The 22,742-nt window shown below is 44.2% G+C and overlaps 1 protein-coding gene across 4 annotated transcripts in view; it reads right to left on the reverse strand.

The window, feature by feature from the left end:
* The window catches only part of LOC112256136 (amyloid-beta A4 precursor protein-binding family B member 2), a 66,211-nt gene that overhangs the window by 23,430 nt on the left and 20,039 nt on the right, over nt 1-22,742 (reverse strand). For all 4 annotated transcript variants that reach the window (XM_042325754.1, XM_042325753.1, XM_042325756.1 and 1 more), the window contains exons 7-8: nt 21,977-22,123; nt 21,757-21,884 (exon numbers count right to left, since the gene is read on the reverse strand). In XM_042325754.1, coding sequence (XP_042181688.1) covers nt 21,757-21,884; nt 21,977-22,123 — 275 coding nt within the window. The remainder of the gene's footprint in view (nt 1-21,756; nt 21,885-21,976; nt 22,124-22,742) is intronic.

The following is a 22,742-nucleotide window of genomic DNA, read 5'->3' on the forward strand; positions in this document are numbered from 1 at the left end:
ATTGTTTTTGAAAGAAAAGCTAATATTGCTTCTTTAAATCAGCACAACCGTTTTCAGCTGGGCTAACATAATTGCAAAAGGGTTTTCTAATGATCAATTAGCCTTTTGAAATGATAAACTTGGATTAGCTAACACAATGTGCCATTGGAACACAGGAGTGATGGTTGCTGATAATGGGCCTCTGTACACCTATGTAGATATTCCATTAAAAATCTGCCGTTTCCAGCTACAATAGTCATTTACAACATTAACAATGTCTACACTTTATTTCTGATAAATTTTATGTTATTTTACTAGACCAAAAATGTGAAGTTCTGTTACCAAATCCCTAAAACATTCCCTATTCCCTTGCTGTCTTTACATGAAACATGTAAGCCTGGCACATGACCAATAGGACCTGACCTATAGCCTATCACAGCCCCCTCAATAAACTGGTCATAAACTCTGAACACAGTAACACATGACCAATAGGACCTGACCTATAGCCTATCACAGCCCCCTCAATAAACTGGTCATAAACTCTGAACACAGTAACACATGACCAATAGGACCTGACCTATAGCCTATCACAGCCCCCTCAATAAACTGGTCATAAACTCTGAACACAGTAACACATGACCAATAGGACCTGACCTATAGCCTATCACAGCCCCCTCAATAAACTGGTCATAAACTCTGAACACAGTAACACATGACCAATAGGACCTGACCTATAGCCTATCACAGCCCCCTCAATAAACTGGTCATAAACTCTGAACACAGTAACACATGACCAATAGGACCTGACCTATAGCCTATCACAGCCCCTCAATAAACTGGTCATAACAAACTCTGAACACAGTAACACATGACCAATAGGACCTGACCTATAGCCTATCACAGCCCCCTCAATAAACTGGTCATAACAAACTCTGAACACAGTAACACATGACCAATAGGGCCTGAATGTCTCGTATGCTGTGTGATGACATGAACAAATGAATGAATGACTGATTGATACAGTAGCCTATATATTGAAATATAGTAAGTAAGTTACGTTATTAAGACTAAACAGGATGCGCTCTTAGGCCTACAGCTCGATGGTGATTATACAAGGATACGATACAAAGACCACTAATGATAACGACATGACTTATTATAATAATCATCATCATAACAGGAGAGAGAGCTGTGTCCATATTATGTGCCAAACAGGTGCTGTTAGATTGCAATATGATTTCTCTGCCTGTTTGGGACAGTGTAAACACTAAATAAACTCTAAATAATACCAGTCAGTTCTAAGGAAAACAAATTGTAAAGTCTTTATTACAGCATAGAAAAGATTAAAAACATCCCAATCTGTGAAATTGCTTTATCCGACATTTTGCCGTTGCATGAGGCTTGGTGCTCATGGAATCAGTAGGCTATTAAACAAACACAGGCAACAGACAGGCAACAGAAGCAGGATCTGTCTTCTTTCTCTCGATATATATGGATGATTTACAAAGCCAGGCTCATTTAACAGTTAAGCTATTGATTATAGACCTAATTAAGCTGGGGTTTCCTCTCTTCTCAATTTACTTCGACAATTAGGCTCAAGGCAAAGGGCTGTTTCCTCGTCTCTGCTGCTGCCTCCACCACATTGTTCTAATCCCAATATGCTGATTAACTTTGTTTGTTATTCTGCACACAGCAGCATAAGGAAAGGTGTAAATTATATGGAGCACTGAAGATTATGTTACAGAGACCGTATCCAATGCGGGAGAAAGCACTTTTGTAATAAAATAATATTAGATTTATTAGTGTAGCACCATTATTTGGACATAATATAACCATATAGAATTTCAGTATCACATTTCTTAGAATGATGGACTGTGCCATCCCTGTGGTCTCCGTAATGGATCAGTTCACTGAAACAGGCGCGATGTGTGCACCATGAAAATAATGAAAAAATTGCAATTGCTCTATTAAAGAAATCTCGGTCGACCAATAGCCTATCGACCAAACAATCAACTAAATGGAGTCAGCCATAATGTAAACATTGCAGATATTCAGAGGACGGCATCATTTATCAAAACAGTTTGGTTTTTTACCTCTGCTGTTTCATTCCACACACAAACCCTTCTGATGTCACAAACCCTTCTGATGTCACCAACCCTTCTGATGTCACCAACCCTTCTGATGTCACCAACCCTTCTGATGTCACCAACCCTTCTGATGTCACCAACCCTTCTGATGTCACCAACCCTTCTGATGTCACAAACCCTTCTGATGTCACAAACCCTTCTGATGTTACAAACCCTTCTGATGTCACAAACCCTTCTGATGTCACAAACCCTTCTGATGTCACAAACCCTTCTGATGTCACAAACCCTTCTGATGTCACAAACCCTTCTGATGTCACAAACCCTTCTGATGTCACAAACCCTTCTGATGTCACAAACCCTTCTGATGTCACAAACCATTCTGATGTCACAAACCATTCTGATGTCACAAACCATTCTGATGTCACAAACCCTTCTGATGTCACAAACCCTTCTGATGTCACAAACTCCTCTGATGTCACAAACCCTTCTGATGTCACAAACCCTTCTGATGTCACAAACCCTTCTGATGTCACAAACCCTTCTGATGTCACAAACCCTTCTGATGTCACAAACCCTTCTGATGTCACAAACCCTTCTGATGTCACAAACCCTTCCTCTCCTCTCTTTCAATCTTTCCTTTCCCCTGTTTCCTCCCCCCCTCATTTTGAGAGAGAGCGAGAGAGAGAGCAGGAGAGAAAGGGAAATGGAGGGAAAGAGAGCAGCATGTTCCCCCTCTTCTTCCTCCACTCCTTCACACACTCCGTTCTGCAAAACACATTTCACACACCCTGTTCTGCAAAACACACTTCACACACACCCCTTCTGTAAAACACACTTCCCTCACCCTGTTCTGCAAAACACACTTCACACACCCCGTTCTGCAAAACACACGCACGCACACACACACAGACAAACACACCCCTATCTCTATTACATACCCAAAGAAAATTCAGACTGTAAAGACCTCTCAAAGCATCCAGCATATATCTTCAAAATCCTTTCTCTCTCATCCCTTCTGTTGCTTACTTCACCCCTTTCACTCATTTTGTCATGTTTCATTCCCCTCTACCCTTTCCTTTCAAAGCATCTCCTCCTGTTCTGTCTCTACATCCCCAGGCTAGCAGCCACCTCACAGTTACAGCTGCTAGACTGATAGAGAGACAGAGGAGAATACAAGAGAGACAGAGGAGAAGACAAGAGACAGAGGAAGACAAGAGAGACAGAGGGAGACGAGAGAGAGAGAGATCAAGGAAGACGAGAGAGGAAGATGAGACAAGAGAGACAGAAAGACAAGAGAGAGAAAGGAAGACGAGATAGATAGAAAGAGGAAGACAAGAGAGAGAAAGAGTGAGAGAGAGAGAGTATTAGAAATCAGAACAGGACAAAAAGAGTCAATGAGAGAAAGCAACCAGAGACAGACAGAGAACCAGAGATGGAGAGAAGAAGAGAGAGATGGGGAGAGATATATGGTGAGAAGAAGAGAGAGAGATCGGGAGGGATAGATTGAGAGAAGAAGAGAGAGAGAGATAGGGAGGGATAGAGACAGAGGAGGTACTCACAGTGTCAGACATCCTCCCTGTTATCGCTGAGTAGTTCCCTGGGTCGTCAGCTTCCTCGCTTCGGTGACATTGCTACAGGGGTAAGAAGGGCTTGGCTTGTGCTTTTACTGCCTGCCGCTGTGGTTCCGCTACTCGTCCTCCACACTCTCTTTCCTTTTTTTATCCTCAGAGTCCCCCTTTCCTCTTCTCTGTTCCTTCTCTACTCCCTCCCCCTACCTCTGCTTCTCTCTCTCTCTTCCGTTCTCTTTCTCTCTCACGCACGCTTGATGGGAGAGTCCTTTGCAAGGTCTTTACTCTGTCTTTCACTGTCGGTGTAGCATGCCTTCTCTCCCTCGCTCATTTGCTATCCATCTCTCTCTCGCTGGCTTTACAGCTCTAGGACTTGCTCTCCTTCTGCTGTATTCCAATCTCTTTCTTTTACTCTTTCTCCCTCTTCCACCTTCTGCTTTCCTTCTCTTTCTCTCTCACTGCAGAAGACACAGCACACACACAAAGTCAGAGACGGGTGACAAAATAAGAGAGATAGAGAGGAAGAGGGACAGAGGTGTAGCCAATAGCGGAGGAGCGCTAGAAACAAAGGGTAGAAATAGAGCCGGAGGGACAGAGATAGGGCCAGAGACACACAACCCCATACAGAGACCTGTGACTTCATCAATTCAGACACATTTCATGTGCAGACACATACAGTGGGGAGAACAAGTATTTGATACACTGCTGATTTTGCAGGTTTTCCTACTTACAAAGCATGTAGAGGTCTGTAATTTTTATCATAGGTACACTTCAACTGTGAGAGACGGAATCTAAAACAAAAATCCAGAAAATCACATTGTATGATTTTTAAGTAATTCATTAGCATTTTATTGCATGACATAAGTTTGATTTGATACATCAGAAAAGCAGAACTTAATATTTGGTACAGAAACCTTTGTTTGCAATTACAGAGATCATACGTTTCCTGTAGTTCTTGACAAGGTTTGCACACACTGCAGCAGGGATTTTGGCCCACTCCTCCATACAGACCTTCTCCAGATCCTTCAGGTTTCGGGGCTGTCGCTGGGCAATACGGACATTCAGCTCCCTCCAAAGATTTTCTATTGGGTTCAGGTCTGGAGACTGGCTAGGCCACTCCAGAACCGTGAGATGCTTCTTACGGAGCCACTGCTTTGTTGCCCTGACTGTGAGTTTCAGGTCGTTGTCATGCTGGAAGACCCAGCCACGACCCATCTTCAATGCTCTTACTGAGGGAAGGAGGTTGTTGGCCAAGATCTTGCGATACATGCCCCCATCCATCCTCCCCTCAATACGGTGCAGTCGTCCTGCCCCCTTTGCAGAAAAGCATCCCCAAAGAATGATGTTTCCACCTCCATGTTTCACGGTTGGGATGGTGTTCTTGGGGTTGTACTCATCCTTTTTCTTTCTCCAAACACGGCAAGTGGGGTTTAGACCAAAAAGCTCTATTTATGTCTCATCAGACCACATGACCTTCTCCCATTCCTCCTCTGGATCATCCAGATGGTCATTGGCAAACTTCAGACGGGCCTGGACATGCGCTGCCTTGAGCACGGGGCCCTTGCGTGCGCTGCAGGATTTTAATCCATGACGGAGTAGTGTGTTACTAATGGTTTTCTTTGAGACTGCGGTCCCAGCTCTCTTCAGGTCAATGACCAGGTCCTGCCGTGTAGTTCTGGGCTGATCCCTCACCTTGCTCATGATCATTGATGCCACACGAGGTGAGATCTTGCATGGAGCCCCAGACTGAGGGTGATTGACCGTCATCTTGAACTTCTTCCATTTTCTAATAATTGCGCCAACAGTTGATGCCTTCTCACCAAGCTGCTTGCCTATTGTCTTGTAGCCCATCCCAGCCTTGTGCAGGTCTACAATTTTATCCCTGATGTCCTTACACAGCTCTCTGGTCTTGGCCTTTGTGGAGAGGTTGGAGTATGTTTGATTGAGCGTGTGGACAGGTGTCTTTGATACAGGTAACGAGTTCAAACAGGTGCAGTTAATATAGGTAATGAGTGGAGAACAGGAGGGATTCTTAAAGAAAAACTAACAGGTCTGTGAGAGTCGGAATTCTTACTGGTTGGTAGGTGTTCAAATACTTATGTCATTAAATAAAATGCATATTAATTACTTAAAAATCATACAATGATTTTCTGGATTTTTGTTTTAGATTCCGTCTCTCACAGTTGAAGTGTACATATAAATGCATGCATACATACATACATACATACATACATACATACATACATTGGGGCAAAAAAGTATTTAGTCAGCCACCGATTGTGCAAGTTCTCCCACTTAAAAAGATGAGAGAGGCCTTTAATTTTCATCATATGTACACTTCAACTATGACAGACAAAATGACAACAACAAAAAATCCAGAAAATCACATTGTAGGATTTTTAATTAATTTATTGTCACGTCCTGACCCTAGTTATTGTGTTAATTGTTTGTTTTAGTTGGTCAGGACGTGAGTTGGGTGGGTATTCCATGTTTTGTGTTTCTAGGTTGTTTTTCTGTGTTCGACCTTGTATGGTTTTCAATCAGAGGCAGGTGTCGTTAGTTATCTCTGATTGAGAATCATACTTAGGTAGCCTGGGTTTCACTGTTTGTTTGTGGGTGATTGTTTCCGTGTCTGTGTTTTACACCACACGGTACTGTTTTCGGTTTTCGTTATTCAGACAAAGAGGAGGAAAACCATTATAGAATAATCCACCAAACAAGGACCAAGCGGCGTGGTAATGAGCAGCAACAGCGGCCGAAGACAAAAGACTCCTGGACGTGGAAGCAAATCTGTGGAAGCTGCAGGAGAAGCGACAGAAGCAGCAGAGGAAGCAGCAGCAGCAAAAGCAGCAGCAGGAGAAGCAACAGAAGCAGCAGAGGAAGCAGCAGCAGCAAAAGCAGCAGCAGGAGAGGCAAGAGCAGCAGAAGAAGCAGCAGCAGCAGAAATGTCAGGATTCCTGGACATGGGATGATGTTTTGGATGGCAAGGTTTGCTACACATGGGAGGAGATCCAGGCTGGTAGGGATTGCCTACCATGGTAACAGGTGGAGGCTTTGAGGAGAGCAGAGGCATCCGGAGAGAGGAGCCATCGATACGAGGGAACGCGACTGGCAAGGAAGCCCGAGAGGCAGCCCCAAAAATTTGTGAGCTGTCGGCGAAGCTGAGGACTGAGTCTGAGAGGGTCGAGGAGTTATTGGACAGATTGGAGGAGAGTGAACGGATGGGAGATGAGGAGACACTCGAGGAGTTGTTAATAGAATTGGAGGAGAGTGAAGAGAGAGAGCTGTTGATTTGGCGTAGTATGCAAGGCATTCGTCCTGAGGTGCGTGTCCCCATCCCAGTACCACCAGTGCCGGGACACCGCACCAGGCTGTCTCTCCGTCCCATCAATACAGGTGCTCCCGCCTGACCGGCCCTACCAGAGTTTCCGCCCCTCAGTCCAGAGGCGCCAGAGCCCCTCAGTCCAGAGGCGCCAGAGCCCCACAGTCCAGAGGCGCCAGAGCCCCTCAGTCCAGAGGCGCCAGAGCCCCTCAGTCCAGAGGCGCCAGAGCTCCTCTGTCCAGAGGCACCAGAGCATTCCTCCTCTCGAGCGCTGCCGGAGTCTCCCGCCTGTCCGGCGCTGCCAGAGCTTCCGCCCCTCAGTCCAGAGGCGCCAGAGCCCCTCAGTCCAGAGGCGCCAGAGCCCCACAGTCCAGAGGCGCCAGAGCCCCTCAGTCCAGAGGCACCAGAGCCCCTCAGTCCAGAGGCGCCAGAGCTCCTCTGTCCAGAGGCGCCAGAGCATTCCTCCTCTCGAGCGCTGCCGGAGTCTTCCCGCCTGTCCGGCGCTGCCAGAGCTTCCGCCCGCCTGTCCAGAGCCCCTCAGTCCAGAGGCGCCAGAGCTCCTCTGTCCAGCGCTGCCAGAGCCTTCCTCCTCTCCAGTGCTGCCGGAGTCTCCCGCCTGTCCGGCGCTGCCAGAGCTTCCGCCCCTCAGTCCAGAGGCGCCGGAGCCCCTCAGTCCAGAGGCGCCGGAGCCCCTCAGTCCAGAGGCGCCGGAGCCCCTCAGTCCAGAGGCGCCGGAGCCCCTCAGTCCAGAGGCGCCGGAGCCCCTCAGTCCAGAGGCGCCGGAGCCCCTCAGTCCAGAGGCGCCGGAGCCCCTCAGTCCAGAGGCGCCGGAGCCTTCCTCCTCTCCAGCGCCGCCTGAGCCGCCCGTCTGCCCAGCGCCGCCTGAGCCGCCCGTCTGCCCAGCGCCGCCTGAGCCGCCCGTCTGCCCAGCGCCGCCTGAGCCGCCCGTCTGCCCAGCGCCGCCTGAGCCGCCCGTCTGCCCAGCGCCGCCTGAGCCGTCCGTCTGCCCAGCGCCGCCCGTCTGCCCAGCGCCGCCTGAGCCGCCCGTCTGCCCAGCGCCGCCTGAGCCGCCCGTCTGCCCAGCGCCGCCTGAGCCGCCCGTCTGCCCAGCGCCGCCTGAGCCGCCCGTCTGCCCAGCGCCGCCTGAGCCGCCCGTCTGCCCAGCGCCGCCTGAGCCGCCCGTCTGCCCAGCGCTGCCTGAGCCGCCCGTCTGCCCAGCGCCGCCTGAGCCGCCCGTCTGCCCAGCGCCGCCTGAGCTGCCAGTCAGCGTGGAGCCGCCAGAGCCACCAGTCAGCGTGGAGCCACCAGAGCCCGGCAGTCAGCGTGGAGCCGCCAGAGCCGCCAGTCAGCGTGGAGCCGCCAGTCAGCGTGGAGCCGCCAGTCAGCGTGGAGCCGCCAGTCAGCGTGGAGCCGCCAGAGCCGCCAGTCAGCGTGGAGCCGCCAGAGCCGCCAGTCAGCGTGGAGCCGCCAGAGCCGCCAGTCAGCGTGGAGCCGCCAGTCAGCCAGGAGCCGCCAGTCAGCCAGGAGCCGCCAGTCAGCCAGGATCTGCCAGAGCCTTCAACCAGCCAGGATCTGCCAGAGCCTTCAACCAGCCTGAGCTATCTCTCAGTCCTGAGCTACCCCTCAGACCTGATCTACCCCTTAAGTCCAGAGGTGTCCCTCAGTCTGGTGGTGCTGTTGTTTAGGGTTCCCAGGTCAGGGTCGGCGGCAAGGGTCGCCGTTCCTAGGAGACCACAGAGGCGGACTAAGACTATGGGGGAGTGGGGTCCACATCCAGCGCCAGAGCCGCCACCGCGGCCAGATGCCCACCCAGACCCTCCCCTATAGGTTCAGGTTTTGCGGCCGGAGTCCGCACCTTGGGAGGGGGGGGTACTGTCACATCCTGACCCTAGTTATTGTGTTAATTGTTTGTTTTAGTTGGTCAGGACGTGAGTTGGGTGGGCATTCTATGTTTTGTGTTTCTAGGTTGTTTTTCTGTGTTCGGCCTAGTATGGTTCTCAATCAGTGGCAGTTGTCGTTAGTTGTCTCTGATTAAGAATTATACTTAGGTAGCCTGGGTTTCACTGTATGTTTGTGGGTGATTATTTCCGTGTTTTACACCACACGGTACTGTTTTCGGTTTTCGTTATTCACGGTACGTTTATTGTTTTGTATACAGTGTTCAATTTATGTGTTTAATAAACAACCATGGACACTTACCACGCCGCATATTGGTCCTCCGATCCTTCTCGCCTCTCCTCTTCAGACGAAGAGGAGGAAAACCATTACATTTATTTGCAAATTATGGTGGAAAATAAGTATTTGGTCAATAACAAAAGTTTATCTCAATCTCTTTGTTATATACCCTTTGTTGGCAATGACAGAGGTCAAACGTTTTCTGTAAGTCTTCACAAGGATTTCACACACTGTTGCTGGTATTTTGGCCCACTCCTCCATGCAAAACTCCTCTAGAGCAGTGATGTTTTGGGGCTGTTGCTGGGCAACACGGACTTCCAACTCCCTCCAAAGATTTTCTATGGGGTTGAGATCTGGAGACTGGCTAGGCCACTTGAAATGCTCTTTACGAAGCCATTATTTTGTTGCCCGGGCGGTGTGTTTGGGATCATTGTCATGCTGAAAGACCCAGCCACATTTCATCTTCAATGCCCTTGCTGATGGAAGGAGGTTTTCACTCAAAATCTCACGATACATGGCCCCATTCATTCTTTCCTGTACACGGATCAGTTGTCCTGGTCCCTTTGCAGAAAAACAGCCCCAAAGCATGATGTTTCCACCCCCATGGTTCACAGTAGGTATGGTGTTCTTTGGATGCGACTCAGCATTCTTTGTCCTCCAAACACAAGACAAGTTGAGTTTTTACCAAAAAGTTATGTTTTGGTTTCATCTGACCATATGACATTCTCCCAATCTTCTTCTGGATCATCCAAATGCTCTCTAGCAAACTTCAGACAGGCCTGGACATGTACTGGCTTAAGCAGGGGGACACGTCTGGCACTGCAGGATTTGATGAGATCTTGCGTGGAGCCCCAGATTGAGGGAGATTATCAGTGGTCTTGTACGTCTTCCATTTCCTAATAATTGCTCCCACCGTTGATTTCTTCAAACCAAGCTGCTTACCTATTGCAGATTCAGTCTTCCCAGCCTGGTGCAGGTCTACAATTTTGTTTCTGGTGTCCTTTGACAGCAATTTGGTCTTGGCCATAGTGGAGTTTGGAGTGTGACTGTTTGAGGTTGTGGACAGGTGTCTTTTATACTGATAACAAGTTCAAACAGGTGCCATTAATACAGGTAACGAGTGGAGGACAGTTCAGCCTCTTGAAGGAGTTTTAGGTCTGTGAGAGCCAGAAATCTTGCTTGTTTGTAGGTGACCAAATACTTATTTTCCACCAAAATTTGCAAATAAATTCATGAAAAAATCCTACAATGTGATTTTCTGGATTTTTTTCCCTCATTTTGTTTGTCATAGTTGAAGTGTACCTATGATGAAAATTACAGGCCTCTCTCTCATCTTTTTAAGTGGGAGAACTTGCACAATTGGTGGCTGACTAAATACTTTTTTGCCCCACTGTACATACATACATACACAGACTTGCTGAGATCTCCAGATATAGACCCATGACTTCATCGACCATCTAACTCCCCTTTCAGAGACGGGGGCTCGTTCATATTGAATCAGAGAGAGAGAGAGAGGGGGTAAGAAAGGGGGAGAGGGAGAGTGAGAGAGGGGGGGTGGAGGAGAGAGTGAGGGGAGCGAGGGAGTGAGAGAACGTTCAGTACAGAACTGGGGATATTACACACACACACACAGAGGGAGAGTCACTACGAGGTCCATTCCAATACAGTCCAGTCTCCTCAGAGCAAGGTTACCCAAACTAATAAAAATGAACTTTACACTCACAGAAGCTCTAAAATAACACAATAGATATGGGAGTTTATTGGATTTGTTTTTGAATCGTTTGTTGATCTGTGTAATCTGAGGGAAATATGTGTCTCTAATATGGTCATACGTTGGGCAGGACGTTAGGAAGTGCAGCTCAGTTTCCACCTCATTTAGTGGGCAGTGTGTCTTCTCTTGAGAGCCAGGTCTGCATTCGGTGGCCTTTATCAATAGCAATGTTCACTAAGTCTGGACATAATCAAAGATTTCCTTCATTTTGGGTCAGTCACAGTGGTCAGGTATTCTGCCACTATGTAGTCTCTGTTTAGGGCCGAATATCATTCTATGTTGCTCAGTTTTTTTGTGAATTCTTTCCAATAATTATATTTTTGTTTTCTCATGATTTGGTTGGGTCTAATTGTGTTGCTGTCCTGGGGCTCTGTTTGTGAACAGAAACCCAGGACCAGCTTGCTTAGGGGGCTCTTCTCCAGGTTTGGGAATCGATTCCTTTTAGGTGGTTGTAGAATTTAATGGCTCTATTCTGGATTTATTAGCAAGTATCGGCCTAATTCTGCTCTGCATATATATCTCTCTCTCTCTCTCTCTCTCTCTCTCTCTCTCTCTCTCTCTCTCTCTCTCTCTCTCTCTCTCTCTCTCTCTCTCTCTCTCTCTCTCTCTCTCTCTCTCTCTCTCTCTCTCTCTCTCTCTCTCTCTCTCTCTCTCTCTCTCTCTCTCTCTCTCTCTCTCTCTCTCTCTCTCTCTCTCTCTCTCTCTCTCTCTCTCTCTCTCTCTCTCTCTCTCTCTCTCTCTCTCTCTCTCTCTCTCTCTCTCTCTCTCTCTCTCTCTCTCTCTCTCTCTCTCTCTCTCTCTCTCTCTCTCTCTCTCTCTCTATATATATATATATATATATATATATATATATATATATATATAGAGGAGCAGACTAGTGTTGAGATCTGCAGTTTCTCTCCATCTCACCATCCCAATTACCCCACAGCTGGGCTGCCAGTTCTCTGGCCAACATACACACACAGCTACATTACAGTCCTCACACCATCAGGTCCACAGGGTTTATCCTTCCAGTTCTATTAAAGTCCATGATGTCTCACTTCCAGGCAGACAGTCAATCAAGCAGCTCCAGCCGTCTCCTACACTGGTCGTCTCCTACACTGGTCGTCTCCTACACTGGTCGTCTCCTACACTGGTCGTCTCCTACACTGGTCGTCTCCTACACTGGTCGTCTCCTACACTGGTCGTCTCCTACACTGGTCGTCTCCTACACTGGTCGTCTCCTACACTGGTCGTCTCCTACACTGGTCGTCTCCTACACTGGTCGTCTCCTACACTGGTCGTCTCCTACACTGGTCGTCTCCTACACTGGTCGTCTCCTACACTGGCCGTGGCTGTCGAGTCTCTCTCAGCCTCAGTGAGATATACAGCAGAGCCTTGCTTACAGTGCACTCTCGTGACCACTCTCTGTACTGCAGCTGTGGTGTGATGGGAGTGTTTGTGCTAAGTGCACTCTGTCCCTTACATCCATAACAGATACACTCTCAGTGTACTCCATTTTCCACTGCCACATCTCTCTCCCCCTCAACAAGCAGCATAAAGATGACATAACATTAAAACAGCATAACTTAGTCATATCCACAGAGGAAATGCAAGGACAATGCTAGTCAGAGAACGTCATAACAAAGGTTCCTCCATATAGAGATGGCAGCTTGTATAATATGCAATGAATACCTTTGGCAATAGACTAGGGGAAGAAGAGAGATGGAGGGAGAGATACAATGGATGTGGGGAAGAAGAGAGATGGAGGGAGAGATACAGTAGATGTGGGGAAGAAGAGAGATGGAGGGAGAGATACAATGGATGTGGGGAAGAAGAGAGATGGAGGGAGAGATACAGTAGATGTGGGGAAGAAGAGAGATGGAGGGAGAGATACAATGGATGTGGGGAAGAAGAGAGATGGAGGGAGAGACAGACAGGCAAGAAAGGCAGAGATGTAGAGAGGAAGGAGAGACATAGGAGAGTGGTGACACAGTGCGAGGCTGCCAGGGCCGACCCTTACATCCCTCCTCTACTACACGCTTTTCCCATTACCTAGAGACAGCCTCTGGAAGTTTGATAACCCAGAGGGGGAGTGAAGGGGCGAAAGAGGGGGTGTAGAGAGACCGGGTGAACATATAAGGTAAGCGAGCGACAGAGAGAGAGAAAGGATGGAGAGAGAGAGAGAAAGGAGGGAGGGAGGGAGAGAAAGAAAGGGGGAGAGAGAGAAAGGAGGGAGAGAGAGAGAGAAAGGAGGGAGAGAGAGAGAGAAAGGAGGGAGGGAGAGAGAGAGAGAGAAAGGAGAGCGAGAGAAAAATGAGGGAGAGAGAGAGAGAGAGAAAGCAGGGAGAGAGAGAGAGAAAGAATGGAGGAAGAGAGATGAGCATTGTCCCATTGTATTGAGACAGAGAAACACAGAGGAACACAGAGGAAGACAACGAAGAGCGTGGAAAAGGAGAAAAGACAGGTGAGAAAAGCTAGCAGAGATACTTTTTCTACCAGTCCCACGGAACACAACTGCACATTCTACACATGACAAATGTCCAGCAAATGCAACAGCGTCAATCCAAAGAATCAATACATACCGTACCACGACTGCTTCTTAATAAAACAACCAGACATTCATAGCCACAGGAAACCACTGTACCAGACCCAAACCTTTCAACATATCATAGCCCTTGAACATATCTCTGGAGGGTCAAAATGTGCACACTCCTACAGAACTGTACCTTAACCAAGACTCTGAGCCCTGGGGTGTGAATATCATTGAAGGAACCGGCTTTCTCAGCCCAACCACCATTACCAAGTATGCCTGAGTCAGCGACATTACCAGCTCAATATGGAGAGGCTAAGACCATGTCACACCGTAGAATGATAGAGAGGTCCCCATCTCCCCAATGTGGATAAACCAACCAATACATGTTGGTGGAAACACTCTGTCCTTGTACAGTTTTTCATTCTATTTAAAACATACCATCGGAGTAACTACTACAAGTGTAATATAGCTGAAATAGAGGTGACCGTATTACACAATAGCAACATAGAGACAATATTTATCTCAATGCTCTCCAGATACTCCCATAACCCCCTGCTTTACAGGATATTCAGTAGGTGCTGTCAGCCCAACGCATTGCAGGGGGCACACTGCATGTCCACCAGGACATCTACAGCACCTGTAGAACAGCCTGACTTCTTCGAGCATGGAAACATTGCTCTATTGGTATCAAGGGACCTAACTTCTGCCAGATATTCAGTATATTAAATAGGTGTGCTACTAGGTGTAATATGGCTGTATTAAAGGATATTCACTAAGTGTGCTACTAGGTGTAATACGGCTGTAATATGTTACTAGGTGTAATATGGCTGTAATACAGAATATTCACTAGGTGTGGTAGTAAGTGTAATAAGGCTGTAATACACTATTTTCACTAGGTGTGGTACTAAGTGTAATATGGCTGTAATGCGGCATATTCACTAAGTGTGCTACTAGGTGTAATATGGCTGTAATAAAGGATATTCACTAAGTGTGCTACTAGGTGAAATATGGCTGTAATAAAGGATATTCACTAAGTGTGCTACTAGGTGTAATATGGCTGTAATAAAGGATATTCACTAGGTGTGCTACTAGGTGAAATATGGCTGTATTAAAGGATATTCACTAAGTGTGCTACTAGGTGTAATATGGCTGTAATAAAGGATATTCACTAAGTGTGCTACTAGGTGTAATATGGCTGTAATAAAGGATATTCACTAAGTGTGCTACTAGGTGTAATACAGCTGTAATATGTTACTAGGTGTAATACGGCTGTAATACAGAATATTCACTAGGTGTGCTACTAGGTGTAATACGGCTGTAATACAGGATATTCACTAGGTGTGCTACTAGGTGTAATACGGCTGTAATACAGAATATTCACTAGGTGTGCTACTAGGTGTAATACGGCTGTAATACAGTATATTCACTAGGTGTGCTACTAGGTAAAATACACTTTAATACAGTATATTCACTAGGTGTGCTACTAAGTAAAATACACTTTAGTACAGTATATGCACTAGGTGTGCTACTAGGTAAAATACACTTTAATACAGTATATTCACTAGGTGTGCTACTAGGTAAAATACACTTTAATACAGTATATTCACTAGGTGTGCAACTAGGTGTAATACGGCTGTGATAAAGGATATTCACTAGGTGTCCCAGTAAGTGGAATATGGCTATAATAAAGGATATTCACTAAGTGTGGTACTAGGTGTAATATGGCTGTAATAAAGGATATTCACTAAGTGTGGTACGAGGTGTAATATGGCTGTAATGCAGGATATTCACTAAGTGTGGTACTAGGTGTAATACGGCTGTAATAAAAGGATATTCACTAAGTGTGCTACTAGGTGTAATATGGCTGTAATAAAGGATATTCACTAGGTGTGCTACTAGGTGTAACACGGCTGTAATACAGAATATTCACTAGGTGTGCTACTAGGTAAAATACACTTTAATACAGTATATTCACTAGGTGTTCTACTAGGTGTAATACGGCTGTAATACAGAATATTCACTAGGTGTGCTACTAGGTGTAATACGGCTGTAATACAGAATATTCACTAGGTGTAATACGGCTGTAATACAGAATATTCACTAGGTGTGCTACTAGGTAAAATACACTTTAATACAGTATATTCACTAGGTGTGCAACTAGGTGTAATACGGCTGTGATAAAGGATATTCACTAGGTGTCCCAGTAAGTGGAATATGGCTATAATAAAGGATATTCACTAAGTGTGGTACTAGGTGTAATATGGCTGTGATAAGGGACATTCACTAGATGTGCTACTAGGTGTAATATGGCTGTAATGCAGGATATTCACTAAGTGTGCTACTAGGTGGAATACGGCTATAATAAAGGATATTCACTAAGTGTGGTACTAGGTGTAATATGACTGTAATAAAGGATATTCACTAAGTGTGGTACGAGGTGTAATATGGCTGTAATGCAGGATATTCACTAAGTGTGGTACTAGGTGTAATATGGCTGTAATAAAGGATATTCACTAAGTGTGCTACTAGGTGTAATATGGCTGTAATGCAGGATATTCACTAAGTGTGGTACTAGGTGTAATATGGCTGTAATAAAGGATATTCACTAAGTGTGGTACTAGGTATAATATGGCTGTAATGCAGGATATTCACTAAGTGTGGTATGAGGTGTAATACGGCTGTAATAAAAGGATATTCACTAAGTGTGCTACTAGGTGTAATATGGCTGTAATAAAGGATATTCACTAGGTGTGCTACTAGGTGTAACACGGCTGTAATACAGAATATTCACTAGGTGTGCTACTAGGTGTAATACGGCTGTAATACAGAATATTCACTAGGTGTGCTACTAGGTAAAATACACTTTAATACAGTATATTCACTAGGTGTTCTACTAGGTGTAATACGGCTGTAATACAGAATATTCACTAGGTGTGCTACTAGGTGTAATACGGCTGTAATACAGAATATTCACTAGGTGTGCTACTAGGTAAAATACACTTTAATACAGTATATTCACTAGGTGTGCTACTAGGTGTAATACAGCTGTGATAAAGGATATTCACTAGGTGTCCCAGTAAGTGGAATATGGCTATAATAAAGGATATTCACTAAGTGTGGTACTAGGTGTAATATGGCTGTGATAAGGGACATTCACTAGATGTGCTACTAGGTGTAATATGGCTGTAATGCAGGATATTCACTAAGTGTGCTACTAGGTGGAATACGGCTATAAGAAAGGATATTCACTAAGTGTGGTACTAGGTGTAATATGACTGTAATAAAGGATATTCACTAAGTGTGGTACGAGGTGTAATATGGCTGTAATGTAGGATATTCACTAAGTGTGGTACTAGGTGTAATATGGCTGTATTAAAGGATATTCACTAAGTGTGGTACTAGGTGTAATACGGCTGTAATGCAGGATATTCACTAAGTGTGGTACTAGGTGTAATATGGCTGTAATGCAGGATATTCACGAGGTGTAATAAGGCTGTAATGAAGGATATTCACTAAGTGTGCTACTAGGTGTAATATGGCTGTAATAAAGGATATTCACTAAGTGTGGTACTAGGTAAAATACACTTTAATACAGTATATTCACTAGGTGTTCTACTAGGTGTAATACGGCTGTAATACAGAATATTCACTAGGTGTGCTACTAGGTGTAATACGGCTGTAATACAGAATATTCACTAGGTGTGCTACTAGGTGTAATACGGCTGTAATACAGAATATTCACTAGGTGTGCTACTAGGTAAAATACACTGTAATACAGTATATTCACTAGGTGTGCTACTAGGTAAAATACACTTTAATACAGTATATTCACTAGGTGTGCTACTAGGTACAATACACTGTAATACAGTATATTCACTAGGTGTGCTACTAGGTAAAATACACTTTAATACAGTATATTCACTAGGTGTGCTACTAGGTAAAATACACTGTAATACAGTATATTCACTAGGTGTGCTACTAGGTAAAATACACTTTAATACAGTATATGCACTAGGTGTGCTACTAGGTAAAATACACTTTAATACAGTATATTCACTAGGTGTGCTACTAGGTAAAATACACTTTAATACAGTATATTCACTAGGTGTGCTACTAGGTAAAATACACTTTAATACAGTATCTTCACTAGGTGTGCTACTAGGTAAAATACACTTTAGTACAGTATATTCACTAGGTGTGCTACTAGGTAAAATACACTTTAATACAGTATATTCACTAGGTGTGCTACTAGGTAAAATACACTTTAGTACAGTATATTCACTAGGTGTGCTACTAGGTAAAATACACTTTAATACAGTATATTCACTAGGTGTGCTACTAGGTACAATACACTGTAATACAGTATATTCACTAGGTGTGCTACTAGGTAAAATACACTTTAATACAGTATATTCACTAGGTGTGCTACTAGGTAAAATACACTGTAATACAGTATATTCACTAGGTGTGCTACTAGGTAAAATACACTTTAATACAGTATATTCACTAGGTGTAATACGGCTGTGATAAAGGATATTCACTAGGTGTCCCAGTAAGTGGAATATGGCTATAATAAAGGATATTCACTAAGTGTGGTACTAGGTGTAATATGACTGTAATAAAGGATATTCACTAAGTGTGGTACTAGGTGTAATATGGCTGTGATAAGGGACATTCACTAGATGTGCTACTAGGTGTAATATGGCTGTAATAAAGGATATTCACTAAGTGTGGTACTAGGTGTAATATGACTGTAATAAAGGATATTCACTAAGTGTGGTACTAGGTGTAATATGACTGTAATAAAGGATATTCACTAAGTGTGGTACTAGGTGTAATATGGCTGTGATAAGGGACATTCACTAGATGTGCTACTAGGTGTAATATGGCTGTAATAAAGGATATTCACTAAGTGTGGTACTAGGTGTAATATGGCTGTGATAAGGGACATTCACTAGATGTGCTACTAGGTGTAATATGGCTGTAATAAAGGATATTCACTAAGTGTGGTACTAGGTGTAATATGACTGTAATAAAGGATATTCACTAAGTGTGGTACTAGGTGTAATATGGCTGTAATGCAGGATATTCATTAAGTGTGGTACTATGTGTAATATGGCTGTAATGCAGGATATTCACTAAGTGTGGTACTAGGTGTAATATGGCTGTAATGCAGGATATTCACTAAGTGTGGTATGAGGTGTAATACGGCTGTAATAAAAGGATATTCACTAAGTGTGCTACTAGGTGTAATATGGCTGTAATGCAGGATATTCACTAAGTGTGGTATGAGGTGTAATATGGCTATAATAAAGGATATTCACTTAGTGTGCTACTAGGTGTAATATGGCTGTATTAAAGGATATTCACTAAGTGTGGTACTAGGTGTAATACGGCTGTAATGCAGGATATTCACTAAGTGTGGTACTAGGTGTAATATGGCTGTAATGCAGGATATTCACGAGGTGTAATAAGGCTGTAATGAAGGATATTCACTAAGTGTGCTACTAGGTGTAATATGGCTGTGATAAGGGACATTCACTAGATGTGCTACTAGGTGTAATATGGCTGTAATGCAGGATATTCACTAAGTGTGCTACTAGGTGGAATACGGCTATAAGAAAGGATATTCACTAAGTGTGGTACTAGGTGTAATATGACTGTAATAAAGGATATTCACTAAGTGTGGTACGAGGTGTAATATGGCTGTAATGCAGGATATTCACTAAGTGTGGTACTAGGTGTAATATGGCTGTATTAAAGGATATTCACTAAGTGTGGTACTAGGTGTAATACGGCTGTAATGCAGGATATTCACTAAGTGTGGTACTAGGTGTAATATGGCTGTAATGCAGGATATTCACGAGGTGTAATAAGGCTGTAATGAAGGATATTCACTAAGTGTGCTACTAGGTGTAATATGGCTGTAATAAAGGATATTCACTAAGTGTGGTACTAGGTAAAATACACTTTAATACAGTATATTCACTAGGTGTTCTACTAGGTGTAATACAGCTGTAATACAGAATATTCACTAGGTGTGCTACTAGGTGTAATACGGCTGTAATACAGAATATTCACTAGGTGTGCTACTAGGTGTAATACGGCTGTAATACAGAATATTCACTAGGTGTGCTACTAGGTGTAATACGGCTGTAATACAGAATATTCACTAGGTGTGCTACTAGGTAAAATACACTGTAATACAGTATATTCACTAGGTGTGCTACTAGGTAAAATACACTTTAATACAGTATATGCACTAGGTGTGCTACTAGGTAAAATACACTTTAATACAGTATATTCACTAGGTGTGCTACTAGGTAAAATACACTTTAGTACAGTATATTCACTAGGTGTGCTACTAGGTAAAATACACTTTAATACAGTATATTCACTAGGTGTGCTACTAGGTAAAATACACTTTAATACAGTATATTCACTAGGTGTAATACGGCTGTGATAAAGGATATTCACTAGGTGTCCCAGTAAGTGGAATATGGCTGTAATAAAGGATATTCACTAAGTGTGGTACTAGGTGTAATATGACTGTAATAAAGGATATTCACTAAGTGTGGTACTAGGTGTAATATGGCTGTGATAAGGGACATTCACTAGATGTGCTACTAGGTGTAATATGGCTGTAATAAAGGATATTCACTAAGTGTGGTACTAGGTGTAATATGACTGTAATAAAGGATATTCACTAAGTGTGGTTCTAGGTGTAATATGACTGTAATAAAGGATATTCACTAAGTGTGGTACTAGGTGTAATATGGCTGTGATAAGGGACATTCACTAGATGTGCTACTAGGTGTAATATGGCTGTAATAAAGGATATTCACTAAGTGTGGTACTAGGTGTAATATGGCTGTGATAAGGGACATTCACTAGATGTGCTACTAGGTGTAATATGGCTGTAATAAAGGATATTCACTAAGTGTGGTACTAGGTGTAATATGACTGTAATAAAGGATATTCACTAAGTGTGGTACTAGGTGTAATATGGCTGTAATGCAGGATATTCATTAAGTGTGGTACTATGTGTAATATGGCTGTAATGCAGGATATTCACTAAGTGTGGTACTAGGTGTAATATGGCTGTAATGCAGGATATTCACTAAGTGTGGTATGAGGTGTAATACGGCTGTAATAAAAGGATATTCACTAAGTGTGCTACTAGGTGTAATATGGCTGTAATGCAGGATATTCACTAAGTGTGGTATGAGGTGTAATATGGCTGTAATAAAGGATATTCACTTAGTGTGCTACTAGGTGTAATATGGCTGTATTAAAGGATATTCACTAAGTGTGGTACTAGGTGTAATACGGCTGTAATGCAGGATATTCACTAAGTGTGGTACTAGGTGTAATATGGCTGTAATGCAGGATATTCACGAGGTGTAATAAGGCTGTAATGAAGGATATTCACTAAGTGTGCTACTAGGTGTAATATGGCTGTAATAAAGGATATTCACTAAGTGTGGCACTAGGTGTAATATGGCTGTAATAAAGGATATTCACTAAGTGTGGTACTAGGTGTAATATGGCTGTAATGCAGGATATATATTCACGAGGTGTAATAAGGCTGTAATGCAGGATATTCACTAAGTGTGCTACTAGGTGTAATATGGCTGTAATGCAGGATATTCACTAAGTGTGCTACTAGGTGTAATATGGCTGTAATAAGGGACATTCGCTAGATGTGCTACTAGGTGTAATATGGCTGTAATGCAGGATATTCACTAAGTGTGGTACTAGGTGTAATATGGCTGTAATAAAGGATATTCACTAAGTGTGGTACTAGGTGTAATATGGCTGTAATGCAGGATATATATTCACGAGGTGTAATAAGGCTGTAATGCAGGATATTCACTAAGTGTGCTACTAGGTGTAATATGGCTGTAATAAAGGATATTCACTAAGTGTGGTACTAGGTGTAATACGGCAGTAATAAAGGATATTCACTAAGTGTGCTACTAGGTGTAATATGGCTGTAATAAAGGATATTCACTAGGTGTAATAAAGGATATTCACGAGGTGTAATAAGGCTGTAATGCAGGATATTCACTAAGTGTGCTACTAGGTGTAATACGGCTGTAATAAAGGATATTCACTAGGTGTAATAAAGGATATTCACGAGGTGTAATAAGGCTGTAATGCAGGATATTCACTAGGTGTGCTACTAGGTGTAATATAGCTGTAATGCAGGATATTCACTAGGTGTGCTACTAGGTGTAATATGGCTGTAATAAAGGATATTCGCTAGGTGTTCTACTAGGTGTTATACGGCTGGAATACGGGAGTATGACATGACCCCCCCTTCCCGTCCTCCTCACCTGTCGTGGTCTCGGCCAACGCCCCACACACGTATACTGCTGATTGGCTGAGAGTGGAGCAGGCTGTGGTCGTCAGGGTCAACCAGGGTCAGATCACGGTCCTGCAGCACCAGGAGCATGTCCTTACCCTGATGGGACGATCAATATGTCAATATATCAGTCAATGCGCACACACAGGCACACGCGCACACACACACACACACACACACAGTGTCCTCACCTCTCCCCAGACCCCAGCGGAGTCTTGTATGTCCCTCCTACAGTAGGACAGTTGTCTGATACAGTGATGGACTGCCATACTGCTCCTTCCCTCTGTTAGATCTCTCTCTGCCATCTCCACCCAGCCCAGAGAACGCACCGGGAATGACTACAACACACACATATATGGATTCATATTCATTTAAAATAATATATACAGACTCTTACCCAGCAGCCCCTCCAACACACACACACATACACACTGATTAATAAACACACTTGCACTCATTAGTAGGGGTTATAATAAGACGGTCCGTTAAGTGTATCTGTAGATCTCTGGTAAAGTGTGTAATGGGAATACTTTTTAACAGTGGTAGGCTATACTTCAGCAGATAGCATGGGTGTGCGCTCAAGGGGTGAAAGTAAGGTGGTATAGTGGGGGTACGCAGTACCGGTAAAACATGAGCCTATCACAATAATGAAAACAAACCACTTTTTTTATCATTACCGCATGTCAGAGGCATGAAAAATGCGAATGGACTTGAAAACTTGTGGTGTAGCCTACGCTCTGAACTGCCATGTAGCTAGATGAAAGCATCTACATTATGTCAAGCCGACACCGAGACTCACACAGACAGCAGTAGCCGACACCGAGACTCACACAGACAGCAGTGGCCGACACCGAGACTCACACAGACAGCAGTGGCCGACACCGAGACTCACACAGACAGCAGTGGCCGACACCGAGACTCACACAGACAGCAGTGGCCGACACCGAGACTCACACA

This window comes from Oncorhynchus tshawytscha, linkage group LG08 (assembly GCF_018296145.1).
Source record: "Oncorhynchus tshawytscha isolate Ot180627B linkage group LG08, Otsh_v2.0, whole genome shotgun sequence".
Lineage (NCBI taxonomy): Eukaryota > Metazoa > Chordata > Actinopteri > Salmoniformes > Salmonidae > Oncorhynchus > Oncorhynchus tshawytscha.